This window comes from Capra hircus, chromosome 4 (assembly GCF_001704415.2).
Source record: "Capra hircus breed San Clemente chromosome 4, ASM170441v1, whole genome shotgun sequence".
Classification (NCBI taxonomy): Eukaryota; Metazoa; Chordata; class Mammalia; order Artiodactyla; family Bovidae; genus Capra; species Capra hircus.
Genome location: NC_030811.1, coordinates 28,173,100 through 28,192,593, shown reverse-complemented (window position 1 = coordinate 28,192,593; position 19,494 = coordinate 28,173,100). Strand labels below are relative to the sequence as shown.

General features: G+C 42.4%; 1 protein-coding gene across 1 annotated transcript in view; it reads left to right on the top strand.

Moving 5' to 3' along the window:
• The window catches only part of SND1 (staphylococcal nuclease and tudor domain containing 1), a 420,683-nt gene that overhangs the window by 49,446 nt on the left and 351,743 nt on the right, over nt 1–19,494 (top strand). Inside the window, exons 9-10 of the mRNA XM_005679432.3 lie at nt 3,207–3,297; nt 15,130–15,243. Coding sequence (XP_005679489.3) covers nt 3,207–3,297; nt 15,130–15,243 — 205 coding nt within the window. The remainder of the gene's footprint in view (nt 1–3,206; nt 3,298–15,129; nt 15,244–19,494) is intronic.

The window sequence follows — 19,494 nt, the reverse complement described above, 5'->3', positions numbered from 1 at the left end:
AGGTTTTAGGCATTTGAAATGAAATAAACTTGAGGCTCATTTGAGGACAATGAAATAACTTATCGGCTCCTTCCTGACATGCAGGCTGGAGCCAAGTGTATGATGGAAAGACAGCCGGTGGGTCTCTAAATAAGACTATCCAACGATGCTGCAAAGCCTGATGCCCTAATTTATCGAACTGTATGCTGTAGTTATAAATGCTAATACAACTGTAAGGTGTCGTGTTTTTGGCTAGGTGCCCCATAGTTAAAGCAGATGGAGCAATAACTGACTTCTAGAAAAATGATAATGGATATGCCAAAGATCAGTGGCCATTTCAGGTGTTTCCAGGTATAGGTGAACTTGAGTCTCCAGGTGGAAAAAAATCAAGCAGATAGATGAGTAGAGATGATGTTCATAAAGAGATGATGTTCACCCACTGCCTCCCAGGATATGTTTAGGTAGAAGGCCAGGACCACTGGTGACATTCCACTCAAGCCTGTGTGGTTTATTTCAGAGTCATACAGTTTACAGTTTTTTGCCTTTGAGGTACACAACAAAGAGGTGTGCAAGAACATGAATTGAATTTCCCCTTTCTTAGGTCTCTTACAGCCTTCTCTACTTGTAAGCAGAAATACTTAGAACTTTTTATAAAAGTAGATTTTAATCTGGGCCATTTAATATGGCATACCTGACAAAGGTAGATGCTTGGAAAAAACACAGTGATTGTATACATTGTAGTCTTTTTATGTTCTACAATTAAATTCAAAACACAATGCGTGTATCGAGCACAGCTTTCCAAATATCTGACTATTTTGTGATGCTCAATTTTTTTTTTTGTTGCCGTTGTTCAGAATATCCCGTAGGTCTACTTTTCTAAATTATTATTTTGGTTGATGATTCTTTCTGCATTCTTTAAGTTCCTTCCTCTCTTTGAAGAAAGTGAGTTACAGTGACAGTAGTTTCTACATGTTTTATAACATCTACAGGAGATTTTTAAGATGGCTCATCATTAAAAAACAGATTTAGACCCAGGAATGCAGCTCATATTTCAATGATATGATTACTTGCCTACTGTTTCGCATACTGTGTTAGAACTTGCTTGCATTGTCAGTAAATCTCTGTTGAGGTATTTCACGTGTTTTTACAACTACGACATGCTGCTTTTGTCTTTTCTCATTTTAGCACTGCTTTGAAAAGCTGCAATACCATTTTCAGAAATAACAGTTTAATAGTTCCTTTGCCCTACATCCTTTTATTTCTAAATAAATACTTTGACAGTTTTTCACTGATATAAAATATGTGTGTGTGTGTGTATATATGTAAATCTTTGCACATATTCCCTGTCCCTCTCTTACTCTGACTCAAAAAATCTTTTCTGGGCTTTGTAATCTAAAACAAATGTTTACCAACATGATTTTCTAACTTTTGTTTAAATTCTGTTGGGTTATTGTCCATTTTTATTCCTCATTAGATGCACTATAGTGACCATTTTGTTCGTGTTTTCCATGTGGGATTTGGGTAGATAATAATCTTTATATATATTTAAATATTTCCTTATGCATTCATTTTATTTTACTTTTTTTTATCTTTTGGCCACTCTGTGTGGCATATGGGATCTTAGTTCCCTGACTAGGAATTGAACCCACGCCCCCTGCACTGGCAGCATGGAGTCTTAACCACTGGACCACTGGGAGGGGGCGGCATCACAGTGCTCTTTTATTTTTGAAGTATGTTTGTCTTTCATAATTAAGCAGTGAACTCAGACAACAATGACTATGTCCTACTCAATCTTTGTAGCATCACTGACTCAGTGGATATGAGGTTGAGCAAACTCTGGGAGATACTGAAAGACAGGGAAGCCTGGTATGCTGCAGGCCACGGGGTTGCAAAGAGTCAGACTCGACTGAGTGAACAATGACCTTTTTATAATACAAATAGAAATGAGCAGGCTTATGCTTCTTAAAAATACTTTTGTTAGACGTGTGCGGTCTCCCCTCCCACTTAAGAGAGCAGTCTGTCTGTCTGTCATCCCAGCGCCTGGCATTTAGGAATCACTCAAGAGGTACCATTTCACACCAGTAAGAATGTCTGCTATCCAAAAGTCTACTAGCAATAAATGCTGGAGAGGCTGTGGAGAAAATGGAACCCTTTTACACTGCTGGTGGGATGCAAACTAGTACAGCCACTATGGAGAACAGTGTGGAGATTCCTTAAAAAACTGGGAACAGAACTGCCTTATGACCCAGCAATCCCACTGCTGGGCATACACACTGAGAAAACCAGAATTGAAAGAGACATGTGTACCCCAGTGTTCATCGCAGCACTGTTTACAATAGCCAGGACATGGAAGCAACCTAGATGTCCATCAGCAGATGAATGGATAAGAAAGCTGTGGTACATATACACAGTGGAGTATTACTCAGCTATTTAGAATAATGCATTTGAATCAGTTCTAATGAGGTAGATAAAACTGGAGCCTATTATACAGAGTGAAGTAAGTCAGAAAAACACCAGTACAGTATACTAATGCATTATATGGAATTTAGAAAGATGGTAACAATGACCCTGTATGCGAGACAGCAAAAGAGACACAGATGTATAGAACAGTCTTTTGGACTCTGTGGGAGAGGGCGAGGGTGGGATGATTTGGGAGAATGGCATTGAAACATGTATAGTATCATATGTGAAACGAATTGCCAGTCCACGTTCGATGCATGATACAGGATGCTCGGGGCTGGTGCACTGGGGTGACCCAGAGGGATGGTATGGGGAGGGAGGTAGGAGGGGGGTTCAGGATGGGCAACACATGTACACCCGTGGCAGATTCATGTTGATGTATGGCAAAACCAATACAATATTGTAAAGTAATTAGCCTCCAATTAAAGTAACTAAGTTTATATTTTGTTAAAAAAGAGGTACTTGATACGCCAAAGAGCTAATTAATTAGCAAGGTGGACTTGTACTTTCCAGGCTTGAAAAAGGGTGTGCCCAGACCCCAGCCTGTCAGCCATGGGTTTATAGCGTATATGCATGTGGGATTGTTTCAGGTGCTGTATAGTTTTCCTTGGGGCGGTCACACTTTGTGCTGGTCTGATTAGCCTTTTCTCCTGGGTGCCTTGTGTCTGAGATAGGGTAGGGTTTTGTGCTGTTTGCTCCTGGTGGATGCTGGATTCCATCGCTGCCTTAGTCCCTCTGAGTGATGTGAATCCTTGCTTTGTTGCCAGGTTTGCCAAGGAGCGCAGGCTGAGAATATGGAGAGACTACGTGGCTCCCACTGCTAATTTGGACCAAAAGGACAAACAGTTTGTTGCCAAGGTGAGTCATTCTGAGCATCTGGCGCTGCACTGTGCACGCTGTCAGGCTAGTGATAATACAGAGATCTGAATAATCAGTCAAGGGCTGAAGCGTTTCTCTTGCAAGGCAAAGCAGTGACACGTGTGTGTGTGTGTGATTGCCTGCACGGGTGTGTTTGTTGTGAGGAACTTGGAAACTATAAGAACGTAAATTTCTGCTGTAGATTTGCATAACTTCATTAGAAATTCATGGGTTAAAATTGTGCATCTTGACCCTTTGAAATCTCTCATATGCTAGAGATTCTGTCTGTCTGCTTAGCGAATGACATTCTCTCAGATTGCTTACTTTCTTTCTCGCTTGCCTTTTTTCTTTTTTTTGGTCTGTGCTGCATAGCTTGCAGGATCTTAGTTCTCGCCAGGGCTTGAACCCCGGCCATGGCAGTGAAAGCACTGAGTCCTAACGACTGGGTCGCCAGGGAACTCCCTCTCTTAGATTTCTTATGCCCAAGGGTATAAGACCTCAAATTTCTCTTCTTTCTGTTTTGAGACTCTTGTGGTTTTTGATTTTTTTCTAATGTGGGATGTTTTTGTGGTTTTGAATTTTCTCTGTTGTGAAATGTTTTTCTGAGGGTGCTCCGCTTTCCTGGGATGGATTTCTCTGAAGGCAGCTGAACTACCGAATAGATTGTTTGGATCCAGCAGCAGTGCTGTAAAAGTGGTTTTTTAAAAAAAACTTCATTGCGGGGTTTGGTACCTTGAGTGGTAGAACCTATAGTAGACCTTGGTTTCCCAAAATTGCTAATGTTTTTAACTTATTTTTACTTTTGGCAAGACACGCTGGAAGCTTTGTCATAATGGACTTAAAATATCCTTGGATATTTAACTATCCAGTGACTGTCCTAAATGTCCAACAGTGAGTTTAAGGTGGAGAGCCACTAGGTGGCACTGTCAGCCTGAAAAATTTTGGAATGCTTTCTCTTAGAATGGTAAAAATTTTAACAAGTCTCCAAGGAATTGACTGAATTCTTCGCTTTCTTTTTTATGATGCCCAAAGCAGTAGGTCACTGAGCGCTCAGGCGGCCCCTTTCCTCTCCTAGTAGATGGTCTGTCTCTACACCAGCTGTCAGGTTAACTGTAATTGTGCCTTTCAGTGGAAGTTAGTTGAAGGAGCTCCTGGTTGGATTCTCCATATGTGGCTTTCACATCTTGATGCAGATCAGAATGGACTGCTGCTTCTTTGTGTGAGGACCACACCAGCTGGGGAACTTGGACATAGCTGCTCTACCAGTTGGAACTTGTGTTTATGTTTTCCTATAATCTGTCCTAAGACTATAGAAGGACATAGCTACACAAGGAAAGCATGACCATTCACTTACCAAGGAGGCAGGCCTTCCATTTTTCACCATCATCACAATTCTAGTGATATAGATGACCCTTGGGAGAGTCTCGTTACACTGTACTGTCCCTACCAGCCCCTCCTCAATTGAAACTGAATTGGTAGAGAAACCTAGAAGATTTGGAAGGGTTTTGGGCCTTGGCTACTTGGGAAACTAAGGCATTGCTGAAGAAAAATTCTTCATCTAAAGGATTAGATGATTGAGCCAGCAGCTTTACATTTATCCTGAGTATGATTTTATTGGTAACTTGAAAAAGGAGAGCTTTAGGACATATAGAACATTCCTTCCGTTTTGAAAAAAATCCAGGATCTTAGAATCTATTTTTGTCTTTTTTATTTTAAAACAAAGTAAGCCCCCTTTTTTAAAATTACAGTGAAGTTTTATTTTTTATAATGCCAGATTAGAGATTATCTCTATAAAAGCTATCTGATTAAGGATCCTGTAGTATCCTAAACATAAATTTGGGTCATTCAGATATAGACCTATTCAGAGAGTAGAGAGAAAAAGGTTTTCAGTGAATTTTTTAACTCCTTCAGGATTATTTTTGTTTTTAAAACAGGAAAAAGCATAAAAAGAAGTAAAAACACACATACTAGATGAAATTACTATGAAAGAAAAAGTGATCATACTGTCAGTTGTGGGTGTTGGCAAACTGGCCCACCATTGTTTTTATGTGGTCTGTGAGCTAAGAGTGGATTTTACGTAGAAAGAAGGGTTTGTGGCATGTTGGAATGATACGAAATTCAGATTTCAGTGTCGTGAGTAAATTGGAACATAGCTACGTCTCTTCGTTTACATATTGTCTGGAGCTGTTTCTGTGGTATGGTGGCAGAGGTGAGAAGTTGTAACAGAGACCATGTGGCCTGCAAAGCGTAAAATATTTGTTATCTGGCCCTTTACAGAAAAAGTCTGCTGACCTTTGACCTATACCAGTCCTCCTCAGAATGGTTTGATATGGTATAAGGAGCTCGAGCCAGAATGTAAATCAAGGCCTTGCTGCTTTCATCAAGAAGATCTTGCTATGGAAAAAATGTCAGCAATGTTCTCAGTGATGTAGTTGATTTATGTTCTGGTACAAGCGCCTTATCTCATTGCAGACTGGCAGTCACTTTTGAGTAGTACTGACTTGTATTCTTTTGTATATAATTTTTAAGTTGGTAAGTTTTTATTTTTAACATGTAGACATATTTATTATTTTTTTTAATTTTATTTATTTATTTTTGGAGTTCTGATGTCAGTGACTTTATTACACCTAAATTTCCTTAACTGTCGACAAAATGAGACATTGACTAATTTAACAGGCTACGTACAGTGTTACAGGCACACTTTGTTATAGGAATATATCTAATCCCAACCATAGCAGGTTAGATTAGTGAAGGATTTGACAAATTTTAACTGTAAATTTTTTGTGTAGACATTTTTAAAGAACTCTGTGGGCTTCTAAAGAGAAGTGTACTCCTTTGTTTCCCTCTCGCTTGAGGCAACCATTTTCAACTCCTGGCTAATTCACGTCTTCGAATAAAACATTCAGTTGCTTGCTGTTAATTTTTCAGGCGTAACCCCTTTTCCTTCACACCGTGGAAGAAGAGGATTTAGTGTTTCCACATGTGGGTGTGCATGTACTTTTCTCCATGCCTTCTAATAAAACTACGTCATAATTCTGGCTCAGTTAACATTCAGTGTTTACTTTGTAAATGCTAATCACTTCTGAGATATGTAGCATGTTATGACTGCTTTTCATTTCCTGCATGATTTTTTGTTTTTCCTGGAGTTAATTTTTAATTTTTATGTATATATCTTTTATATACTTACTAATTCACCCCCCACATTCTGTCATCTGTTTAAATCTTTTCTCAAGACATGATTCAGGTCATTATTTTTATCTTTTTCAATAGTAATTTCCAGGAGCCTTGTGACCTATAACAGGCTAGTTTAGTTTAGTTCTTTTTTCCTTTTATAAGGTGTCTTCTTTGGATTTCTCTACCATTATCTTGAGTTTTCCTGTGCCTCACTCCTGGATTGGTGCTATGGTTGCTGAATCTTGCAGCTTCACTATGATTTACCACTTTATTTTGGTGACACACATTCTATTAGCTTCTTGGGAAAAGAGTGCTTAGGAGGTAGATTTTTTGAAACTGTTCATGTTTACTCTGTTATTACGTTTGATAGTTTAGATGGGTATAGAATTTTGTTAGAAGCCATTTTCTTTTAGAATTATGAAAACATTGCTCTACTTTTATTTGTTAGGAATTCTTGTTTGTTTGTTTTCTTTCTTTCTTTATCTCTTTGGTGGCCTGAAACCATTCTGATCTCCCATCCCAGTGCTATGTTTTTTATTTTTGTAAGCTCTTAGCAAATTCTTCTTTATTCTGAAATTTCACAATGATGTGCCTTGCTTATCCATGTGTGATCATGTTGTGGTTTAAAAATTTACCATATTAAAAATTAAATTTTAACTCTTGTTGTTGGTTTCCATCTAGTTTCTCTGCTATTTTTCTAGAATTTCTGTTTGGATGTTTAACTTCATGGACTAGTCCTAATTTTTTCTTACTATTTTCCTTTTTTTTGGTCTTTTCCTTCTAGATATCTTCATGTTCATCTCTCATCTCTTCTATTAGATATTTTATCATGCTGTATTTTAATTTCTAAAAGCTTCCTTTGTTCTTTGAATGTTTCTCTTATTGCTATTAAAAAATAACATGTAATACTTATTTCAGAGAGGAATATCATCTGTTAGGATTTAAGGAATTAACAATAATTTGTTAAAGATTTTTCTCTCCCTGTATGTTCTGTGTTCTCTTAAGTTGTTTTTAGTTCTCTTTGGTTATTTTGATCTCTTATTTTCCATATTAGAGACTTACTTTCGATATCTGGTAACCTTTAGTGGTTTCTCAAAGAACGAGGTATTCAACACTGGTTTAGGAGCAGGATGGGATTTAGGGTATCCATCTTGAAATCCAGGTGCTTCTTACATAGGGTTTAAACCAATCCTAGTTTTGGACCTTATTTTCATTCCCTGTTGAGATCCCTGGTTTGATACTTTCTCACTCTTGGTAAGTAGGGGAAGTCTGCATTGTAAATCAGAAAGACTACTTTCTTTTCTCGCTGCTAGCTCAGGATTTAGCTTTCGTGAGTCTGTAGAGCCAGTTACCACTCGCTCCTCTGCTTTCCAGCTTCCAAGTTTTGTTGCTATATTCTTCTCTCTCATTATCTTTGTCCTTTCGGGCTTTGGCAAACAACAAGACAAAACAAAAAAACAGCCCCCCAAACCCTTTATTTTTGTGTAGAAGTATTTAGGGAGGGTAACAAAGTAAATATATGAACTTTCTTTATTGTTCCTTGTGTTCCATTGTAAGGCTGCATCATAATTTATTTAACTAGTCCCCAGTAGGTCATTATTCATGTCATTTATCACTTTTCCATTATTTAGAAAATGGAATAAATCTCTACCTAAGTCGCAGTTATTTCCTTGAGGTGTATTTTGGAGTATATTTGCCAAATAGCTCCCCAGGCATTGGTAACTAGTGTATATCCCTTGTGTGTTCAGTTTCAAACATGTTGTTAGAGCAGAACTTGACCATAATAGTAAATATTTTAGTCTTTCTGGGCCATATAGTCTCTTTGCAACTCTACAATTTGCCACAGCTATTGGTAATGCATAATGAATTGGCGTGGCTGTGTTCCAATAAAGCTTTATTTATAAGAGTAAGTGATGGGCCCTTGGCCATCGTTTGCCAAACCCTATTGTAGAACACAAGATGTCAGCATAAAATGTAAAAGGGAAGATGATTTCTTTTCCCAAGCTAGAACCCAGCGGCAGTTTTGTAGTCATTTTGCCTAATTTAAAATATTTGTTAATGACAAAACTACTCTTGCAAGGAAACCTAAAAAGGTCCTAAGGTGCCTTGGGCTTTCCTGAATATAGTCTGGCAGTCCTGCAAATTTTTGCTGAAGGATTCTGCTCTGAGGCTGCTGTGACCATAAGGCCTGAACAAATAGAGTGCCTGCTGAAGAGAGGACCACTGTCTCCTAGGTATTAATTTATTTCCTGGTAGCTCAGCTGGTAGAATCCACCTGTAATGCAGGTGACCCTTGTTAGATTCCTGGTTCAAGAAGATCCCCTGGAGAAGGGACAGGCTACCCACTCCAGTATTCTTGGGCTTCTCTGGTGGCTCAGATGGTACAGAATCTGCCTACAATGCAGGAGACCTGGGTTCGTAATTTTACAGAGAACAGCTAAATAGCTAAAAAAGCCTGCTAAAGGTGACCTATGAACTCTAACTTTGTGCCCTGGGACCCTCTAGGTGACTTCTGGAACTGATGTAAAGCTGGAGATGGGAGTGTGGGCCAAGAGTCCCACTCCTGAGAAACTTGAAACTCAGCCAGGTGTTCTCTGGATACATGGGGAACTGCAAGACTGGCTTCCGTTCTCCTCCCCTTAAGGAAGGCAGTGCTAGGGAACGTTCTCCTTGTCTCTCCAGGTTAGCAGAGAGATGTGTTCACTTCACAGCGATTAGCTGAGCTTGCTTGAGACTTTTGTGCCTGTCGTGGCTTGCCAGTTTCCTGCTTGCCTTCCCTGTGGCGTTTTAGCTGATCTGTGCTGTTTGTAGCCATATGGTCCCTTGAGCACGTGGCTTGGCTTCCCTGTCCCTGCTGCTGGATGCTTGGGCCTTGCACATTTCACAGACCTGAATAACACTTGGGGGTGGGGCGAAGGGGCTAAGTCTTCTCCCTGCTCAGCCTGGTTAGATAGAGGCGGCCAGCTTGGTTCTCTATACCAGCTGATTGCTTAGCCAGCAGAGCCCTGAGCTAGGTGCTTTGAGAAGATGCAAAAGAATGAGAAGTGGTTTCTGTCTCAGGGAGCTTACTCTCTGGGGCTTCGTCTGGGAGAACCCTTAGTTAGCTGTGTGATACTGTTGACCGTGTCCAGTTTTGGAGGTCAGGTTATACGCTGTCCATGGATGGGGCACTGGTACCTATTGGTTTGGCCCTGCTGATTTTTTGCTGTGCAAAAATGTCATGGCTTTGTATGGAGTTCATTATCATGTCTTCACAGACGGTGGTTCAGTGGTAAAGAATCTGCCTATTAAAGCAGGAGATGCAGGAGACGTGGGTTTGATCCCTGGGTTGGGAAGATCCCCTGGAGGAGGAAATGGCAACCCACTCCAGTATTCTTGCCTGGAGAATCCCATGGACAGAGCAGCCTGGCGGGCTACGGTCCATGGGGTTGTAAGGAGTCAGACACGACTGAGCAACTGAGCACAAGCAGGAAGATGGTTTTTAGGCAAGGATACTTAGTGTTTTTGTGTAGACTTTTGTATTCTTGTTTGGTAATATGGAGAGAACAAAAATGACTAGCTACTTCCTTGATCTTTGGTTACATGGCTTTCAGATGAAAAAGAAGTTCTGGGGATGTTCTTTCTGGTTAGGAAGGTGGCCCCTCTTAAACCAAAAAGGGGTCAAGACTTGGTTTGTGGCTTAAATTAGCAAACTAACTTGCTGATAAGAAAATGGCTAATTTAGAAAAGATTTATAAACATTTACCTACGTTTAAGATTAAGGCTTTTTTAGAACAGTTTTAGATTTACAGAAAAATTGGCAGATACTACAGAGAGGCCTGGCGTGCTGTGATTCATGGGGTCGCAAAGAGTTGGACACGACTGAACAACTGAACTGACTGACTGACTGAGTTCCTAGATTAGTGCCCCCCCACCCCGCCCCCAGTTTCCCTTATTATTATCTGACAAGATTATGGCACATTGATTCTAAGTAGTTACCAGTATTGATATATTATCAACTGAAGTCTATACTTTAGTCAGATTTTCTTAGCTTTCCTCTGATGTCTGTTTTCTGTTCCAGAATCTCATCCTCAATAGCACGCTAAATTTAGTTGTCAGATCTTGTTAGGCTCCTCTTGGATTTGGTGGTTTCTCAGATTTTCTTTGCTTTTGATGACCTTGACAGTTACGAGGAGTGCAGGTCGGGTATTTTGTAGGCTGCTCCTCTATGGGAATTTGTCTGATGCCTGGCTTCCTTTTAAGTACCTATTAGGGCTTCCAGTTTGTTGGCTGGCGCTTAGGTGCCTAAGGGTATTGGCCTCAGCAGGTTGTGCTTCGTATCATGTGAGGATGCAGGGTGGTAGCTGGGGTTTTCTGGGGGCTGTGCGGTGAGCCATGGTCATCGCTGAGATGGGGTGGGGTGCTCCTGATGTCCCCCACTGCAGTGTGGCTTCACTAATGCTTCCAGGTTTATCTTGGGGAGAACAGACCTGGCAGATGAAAGCTGGGGAAGCAGGAGAAGCAGCCGATGTCCAGAGTTAAGAGAGTAAGAAGGGTGTTTGGTGTCCCCTTTCCAACGGCCCCATCAAGGGCACTCACAGGTGGTGCCTGTAGGAGCCCTGTTTAAGCTGCTGTTGCTTTTCTTTCTGTCTGGTACTGATAATTTTGGCAGCTTTGGGAGGACTGGTGTTTGTGTCTGGGACTGTTCTGAGGGTCTTTCTATATGTTCCATAGATGCTGCAGTGTTTTGAGAAGCTGAGCAGCAACAGCCCTATGCATTCAGCACACAGCTCTTTAGATGGGCGCTGCAGATGGGGGGAATGTGGCAGGAGGCCAGGGTGACGGACGGATGTCCCCTGCCTCTGACAGTGCTCTGCCATTCTCCTGACCTGTAGCAGACCTTAGCCTGTGCTGCGTCATCATTAAGCCTCTCATTTTTCCTTTTATAGTTGGACTGTAAGAAATGCAGGGGATTGGGTTGAGGGCTTGCATCTCGAGTCCAGCTAGTGACCTTTTATTCTGTGTAGATTCTGCTCTTGGAGCATGTGGTCAGTAGGGGTGTGTGAGTGTTGACTCGAGGTCAGTAGTATGAGGAGGTGAACGATGATGTGGGCATACTTCAAATTGCCCTGGTGGAAAGCACCATCAGAAACATCGCCATTATAACGTGGTCTGTGACGGTGCTGACAAGCAGGCTTTGGATGGTAATCCACTCTGCATTTTACTTATTGTACTCTGTGACTGTAACTACTGTTTGATTGCTTCTTCCATGTCTCTGCCCAGGAGCTGCTTGTTCTCCGGACAGTACAGTAATGGCATAATTCACCCCATAAACCCCACTTCCACGCACACACGCACAGACAGGCACCCTCACCCCGCTTTTCCAGGAAGGCAGGCCTCGTTTAGCTGGCAGCGTCAGAGCACACAGTTCCTGAAGAGGAGGTTGCTAATCAGGGAGATGCCGAGCAGAGAGAGTCTGCTGCTGAGGCCTGAAATTTACAGCTCAGAGAAGCCGCTCGCTGCTGCTGCGGCTGCTAACATGTTATAAGGGGTGACGAATACCAGTAACTTGTCACCGGGGTATGCTTCAAGCCTCACATTCTGTAACCAGAGGGTGAAGGTGTGAGCGCTATGATACTTTCCCTGGTTTTATTTCTCTATGAGCATGACTAGGGTGTAGAGAATGTCTAGATATTTCTCATGTCTTAATCATACGAAGCTTCCCTATGTTTCCAGCAGTGGACACTTTAATAGGAGTTGGTTTTGCGGGGAGAGGAAGGTGCAGCTTGATCCATCATTGAGATTTTGGAAATCCCGCGATGTGTATGCAGTTCAGATGCCTGACAGTTACCGAGTCTGTTGGGCAGTGGTTCTGTACGTCCTCTGGAGGGAGGAGCAGTATTGATTCGTTGTACTAGCTATTGTGCTTGGTATGGCTTTATGGAACTTTTGGTTTGAAGGTGGGATAGCAGTATAGCTATGGATACCTTGTGGTCCCCTCCCCCACCTCCCTGTGCTTTTAATCTAGGGGTCCCTGAGCTCTGTGCCATGGATCAGTACCTCCTGTTGGATGAGCAGACATTATAATGGAAATAAAGTGTGCAATAAATGTAATGTGCTTGAATCATTCTGAAACCATACCCCCACTCTTGGTCTGTGGAAAAATTGTTTTCCATGAGACTGAGCTTTGGCACTGAAAAAGTTGGGGACCTCTGCTTTAATCCATTTCATACACATGTGGGATTTCGAAGAATAGGGAAATCATTAGCTGAGGTCTTTCTCTTGTGGTCAGTTGACCAAGCCCCTGCTGCTGTCTTTAGGGAGTGAGGGAGATTCCATTATGGCGGGCATTTTTACTTTGGCATTAATGTGTCTAGATGGTAATGGTAGCAGATATACTCTTTTTGTTTCAGTTACTGAATCCATATTCTTGGTTATATCTTCTTGGTTGTTTTTAGTTCTGCACTTAAAATGACTGGGCTGGTGTAAGGGGGTCTTTGTTTTGGAGGGTTCCAAGACCACCCCTACTACGTAATCATTCCTGACCTTGGCTTGGTCCTCATGTAGCCACATATCATGCTTTTGATTACCCTTGGGCTTCACTGAGGTTTTCTGGCCAGGTGAGTTTTGAGGCTTTGGCTCTCTGGGCTTTAGTGTTAGTTAGCCTTTCTGTGCGGAGAAGGCAATGGTAATCCACTCCAGTACTCTTGCCTGGAATATCCCATGGGTGGAGGAGCCTGGTAAGCTGCAGTCCATGGGGTCACTATGAGTCGGACACGACTGAGCGACTTCACTTTCACTTTTCACTTTGATGCATTGGAGAAGGAAATGGCAACCCACTCCAGTGTCCTTGCCTGGAGAATCCCAGGGATGGGGGAGCCTGGTGGGCTGCCGTCTCTGGGGTCGCACAGAGTTGGACATGACTGAAGCGACTTAGCAGCAGCAGCAGCAGCAGCCTTTGTGTGATTCTCAGCTCTAAGAAAAGGTTATAGCAGAATGGCTAGTTATCTGAGCCTGGTTATTGCTCCATTCAAGTTTTGCAAGTTAGTCTTACACCTAGCTAAAACTTGAAAATAATTGCCCCTCTCCTAATCTATAGAGCTCTTTCTCAGACCCTTTACTATCCTTGTGGTCCCTAGCCTGTTTTTCTCTATACTGCTTCCATTACTAATGATGTGAAAACCCCAGGTTATCTTCCCATCCACCAGCAGTAGTCAGCCCTCCATGGATGTACAGCTTGATTCCAACTGTCATCTTTCTTTTTTCATTCATTCTGTTTGATGGTGCTTTCCTCCTGCTATTTCCTGTCATGTATAATTTCTCACTTGGTGTTTGCTTTTTTGCTCCTTCTTCAGATTGTCCCTTAAGTCACTCTTTTTTTTTTTTTTTTCTGTGTGATTGTCTGATTCTCAGGAAAAGGTAGAGGCTAGCCATTTTGCAGAAATCTGCAAATAAATGGGTATATTCTGTTGTAAAAGGTTGTGAGCCTCTCAGGGAATAGTTAGTGAAGGCTCTTTTACTATTTTAGGATTTAGCAGCGTGACACCCACCACAGCGAAGGAGACTCTAGCTCCTTTTGTTTCATATAAAAGACGAGGGGACTTTTGCAAGTCTTCCCTCACGGTGGCAGCTGACCCTGTAGTTTGTTGAGCTGCCTGTTTGCTCCTGATGGGGTCTGATTGAAGGTGGGGAGAGTGGGTTTTGATTCATCAGATGAAGTGCATGGTGACTGTGTTTTGTAGTCAGTAGCTTCCTTGTAGTGAAGTGTTACTTACAAAAAACCCCAAATGGCCTTGTAACAAAAAGTTCTGAATATAATTGGGTGAATTGTAGACTGCTGGCTGAATTATGAGGTCTGGTTATAACCCTGATGTAGTCTGAGTGTGGTTTTGAGGAAATTTTATTCTGTGCACATTGGTGGAGTGTTCTGATAACCTCCACAGAGGAATATTTGTGCTTTTGCTGTTGAATAAATATCCTCGAAAGCTTGGGAGTTAGTTACTAGCTGAGAGTGGGGTCCAGTGTTGCTGTTTTTGGGGTCCAAAATAGAGATGCCCCATAGTAGTGCTCTGAAAAGGTGGCCTCCAGAGTAGTTGAAGTCATATCTTAGCAATCTAACGTTTCTGCCGGTGAGATCAACAACGGAGCATCTCCTTTCACATGCTGAGATGACAATACTTTTTGCCCTTCACTGCCTTTGATTTTTCTGCTCTGTGTTGGGGTGTCCTATTTTGGTTTTTTCTCATCTAGTGCTGGTACCTCCTAATCCAGCCCTTGCCTCTTTTCCTAGAATCATGTTGTGATAGGCATTTTCATTTTAACTTAGAACCTGTTTCAAGGAAAATCTTCAGTAGCACGTAGAGACTAGATTTCCAGTTCTTAAGCTTTGTAATTCCCCACAAATCTTGGTCGGGGCAAAAGATAAAACAGCTTGGCCATCTTTCTGAGTGATACAGATCCTGCCTTGCTGAGAAATCATCGTATCTCTCAGGTCTGCTAATAATAGGATAGTTTCCTTCAACGTTGTTGTACCGTAAAGCATGATGTTGGATCTATCCCAGTGGCTGTTGGTCTCAGCCTTCTTCCTGTGATCGGTGTGCCTTGCTCCTTAGCACACGTGCTGTGGGATTTGGGCTGTTGAGGCACATTTCAGCATTTTCGCCTTCTTGCTGCCCACAGGTGATGCAGGTGCTCAATGCTGACGCCATTGTCGTGAAGCTGAACTCTGGGGACTACAAGACCATCCACCTGTCCAGCATCAGACCACCGAGACTGGAGGGGGAGAATACACAGGTGAGACGAGAGAAGCAGCAGCTCCTCTTTTCCGAAACCAAGAGGGAGGAGCTGGATGATCAGTTAGATGTGTTTCGTGTGTAGACGAACACGAACAAACCAATAGTGTAAATCACCGAAGTATTATTTCCTAGTATTTGCAGCCTAGCTGCCACTGGACAAGTCTGTTTTCTCTTGAACCACACTCACTGCTCTCCTTCGTTTTTGATGGACCCCACTGGCATTCCTTGCTAAGGGGCTTGAGAGGACTTAGGGTTGGTGTATGTTAGGTGGTGAATAAGTCTTGTTAACGAGATCTTATTCTCTGGAGATAAGGAGAGGAAGGGTCATGTCTCACGTGCATGATAGCAAGGCCTGTTCTGCTGATCATTTTGATTTGCACTGTGTTTTTGTTCTAGGAAGAAATAAATCTTGGTGTATATATATATATATATAGTCTGGGGTCACTTACTCATCTTTTCCAAGTAGCGACTAGAATTGTTAGTTGCATTGTTTTGTGCTGTTTGCTGGGTCTTCGGGCAGCAGGGGTGCTTGACTAGCTGATGTGTACGATTTTTGTATGTCAATTTGAGAAATTATGCTTAGGATGACAACTGTAGGCAGTTTTGTTTTAAATTTTGTGGTCACTTTCTTTCTGTTGTTACGACTTATAAGAGATTGGGGAAAGGGATTGTGGTTGAGTTTTTTTGTTTGTTAGGCTGTCTTAGTTTTGTAGACATCTTTTCCAGCCCCTGCTTTTGCCTCCTGATAGCTAAAGTGTGTAACTGTGTGGATCGGTTGTAGAACTGGGTCCTCAGTGAGAGCCAGTGCCACAGGCAGATTAAACAGTGTGGTTGAACTTAGTGCCATGTGGTTTTTTAATGTATCGTTTTGTAGTTTTAGAGACGTGAGATTTGCTTTTCTGATGTTTTGCATGTACCAGTGTCTCGGTGCATTCGCGAGATGAAATTCAGGCCCTGTTTTCATTTGTATGAGAGTTTATAGGCAGCCCATAAGAGTAAAATAAAAATATTGTGATTGTCTTTTGAATCAAATCATGCATAAGAAATCCATACAGGATGGATTCTTTGAATGTCTGGCCAATCAGTTCATCTCCACCCACCCCCATCCTCCCAGCCTTTTTTCCCCCATAGAGGAGGCATTTTAATGCAGCAAACAGTATTGTGGTAAGCTTGAGAATTTAAATGCACGAAAGCTTAGAAATGCCAAAATAAGGTTCTCTCAGTAACTGTAGCTCTGCCTCATTGCACAGAGTAAATATACATCTCCAATTTTATCAGTGTTGGGAGTAGTCCACACTTCTGCATCTGTGCCATGCAGTTGGAATTAAGGTTCCCACAGCAACCACAACTTTGGAATTCTTGAACGTTAATTTTTGTGCCTGCATCATCAGCCAAAGCATTATGTTAAAGTAGATTCAGGAGCTGAATTTTAAGCAGTTTTTAGGGTTGTGGGGGTGTTGCAGCAGGTTGATGGTGATAAACTACCGGTGAGAAGTTTATGTTTTTTGTAGAATCCTTTGTAACTTCTCAGGGGGTAATGGGTGGATTTCCCTTAGCGAGTGGACAACGGAAAATTGTTGGAATATATTTGCTAGTTTAGGCAGGGTCCTGTTTGTAAAATTTCTTGTTCTTTACCAAGGTAGGTTATTGCTTATTTCAAACTCCTCTTCATTCCTGAGATCTTCCTCCATTTTAAGAAAGCTTTAAGTGAGGCTCAGCTTAAGAGTCAACATATGGCTTTTGAGTGAATTGAGGAATGAGTTCCCTTACTGGTTCATTAAATTCCTTTGGAAGATCTTAGTGAGGGTCACATAAGAGATGAATATAACCCCCTTTGAGTACAGTGATGGAGGTGCTGTGCGGAGCCCTGTTGTGGTGGGTGCTGGGGAAGTCTTCTGGGGAACAGCTTACTAGCCTCTTGAGCGCTCATGGATGAGAAGTAAGCAGGTGGGAGAAAGGGCCTCCTAGACCAGCACTGTCTAATAGATGCATAATGCAAGCCACAAATGTGAGCTCTGTGTGTTATTTAAAATTGTCTAGTAGCTCTGTTTTAAAGAACATTAATTTTAATGCAGCTTATTTGACCTACTATATCCAAAACAGTGTCATTTCAACATTTAATGAATATAAAAAATTCATGAGATATTTAACTTTTATCTTTACTGTGTCTTAGAAATCTGGTGTATATTTTATACTTGGATCTCAGTTCATCCTAGCATATTTCTAGGGTTCAGGAGCCACAGGTGTGTAGTGACTATTGTATTGGACAGCACAGGTTGAGGGATTCTGATGAACAGGTTCATTGTCTTTGATCAGTTCTTTCCCACTTTGTACCAGGTGTTGTGCTGGGGATGCCATGGGAATAAACCCTCCTAAAACTACTCTCATGGAACTTTACAGTCTAGTAGGGGACATACGCACGTAAGTGCGTTTATGTTACGTGCTGTGGAAGAAAAGGTTAGCATTTATAGGAATGCATAATCTGGGAAGGCTTCTTAAGGCCTGAAGGCTGACTAGGAGCTAGCTAGGTGAAAAATGGAGAGAAGACAATTTTCTGACCAAGACAGCAGCAATGACAAGAATCGGATGAGTTTGGTCCTAGGGAATGGGTGGCCACTCTGGATGATGCACGTGTGGTGTGATGCTCTGTGGTGCACAGTACAGGCAGGGCAGGTCACACATAGTCATGAAAAGAGACTGCGGGCCATGTGGTTAACTGCCGGCAGTTTTGTATGATTGGAATAGAGGATGCTTAATGCCGGGGTGGGGGTGGGGGAAGTGGGGGAGTAAGAAATGGGTTTGGGAGTTAGGCATGGGCCACAGTTTGAAAACATCTATGCCATGGTTTTTAGATTTCTTTTGCCTTGAAGAATTTTAAGGGATGACACCTTTCAGATTTGAGTGTGCTTGTGTTGGTGGCTTGCATTTATAAAACATGAAAGTAACTTTGCATCTATAAAGGAAAATCATGCTAGATGAAAACTGATCTGTAGCAAGGGGTTCTGGTTTTGTTTTTGGTAAAGCTCGCCTGGAGGCGAAGGGAGCAGGAAATGCAGGGTTGTGGGTGTGGCTCTAGCAGCCTCTACACTAGAGGAGTCAAGTTCTTGCCTTTCTACTTCCCCTGGAACTCTCACAGTGAGTGGAAGACCTAACTAATGCTTGTGTTAGATTCACAGTATAGGTGTAGGAATAGGCGTCACCCAGGGATCCCGGCCAGGCTCTAGCTATGTGTGTGCAATGACTAGGCAAGCAGGAGTCCCTTTGGAGTCCTTGGATTCCCTAGTGTTCCTTACTGTACTTTACTGTATAGTTTCTTCACTACAAGGGCAGTGCAATCAGGTGCTGAAGGTGTAGATGTCTGGACATCTGTGAGGCCATATCGTACCCTTATGCAAGTTCGAGAAGACCGTCCCTTGCTTTGGGCAGCCTCAGGTCAGGGCACACGGCTTGGCAAATAGAGTGGAGGCTGGATTTCAGCTCCCATTTTCCCTCTGTGCCCCTGGCCAGGTGCCCTCATTCACGGCACAGTGTGTACAAGATGATGTGGCTGTCCTAGTTAGAACAGCCCTGATGGACTCTCCGAAGAAAACGTCAAGGGTGTATTTTGGGAACGGGAGGGTGGTCTCGTAGTTACAGAAACGAAGGTTGTGTGGCCATTGTTTGGAGATGACAGATGGACCATGGCGGGCATTGAATGAAACCCTTAGGAGATTGCCTTCTCTTGAAGTCTGCGACACTTTTGGGAGAGGGTGTCAGTGGCTTTGAAATGGAGAAAAAGTAACTTGGCAGCTTATGGTATTGGAGCTCGTTCTAAACAAAAGAGCAGAGTGGAGAAGGTGCAGATGAGGGAGTGGGAAGAGGAGAGGTAGGGGCAAGTCTCTGCAAGCTGGAGCTTCCTCACGGGCAGGCGGGTGGCATGCAGCGACTCCTGCTATGCGCAGCCTCCTCCAGGCGCCCAGGTGACGACCCAAGGGGGCTTGTCCTTCAGGTGACGATGGGGAGATGCTTCTAATGTTGATCTTCTCCATACCCTGAAAACTCACGTGGCATCAGCTCACACAGACCTTCTGAGACATCTCTATTGTGAAGACAGTAGTGCAAGTTGGATTTTCCTTTCTTTACACACAGAGACAAATTCATTTCTGTTACATTATACATGAAGGCAAGGAAGTTTTGCCCAAGGCTAGCTGTACTTCCACTCCCCCCTTTTGGTTACTTTCTAATTGCAGCCAGAGGAAGGGCTCTGGAC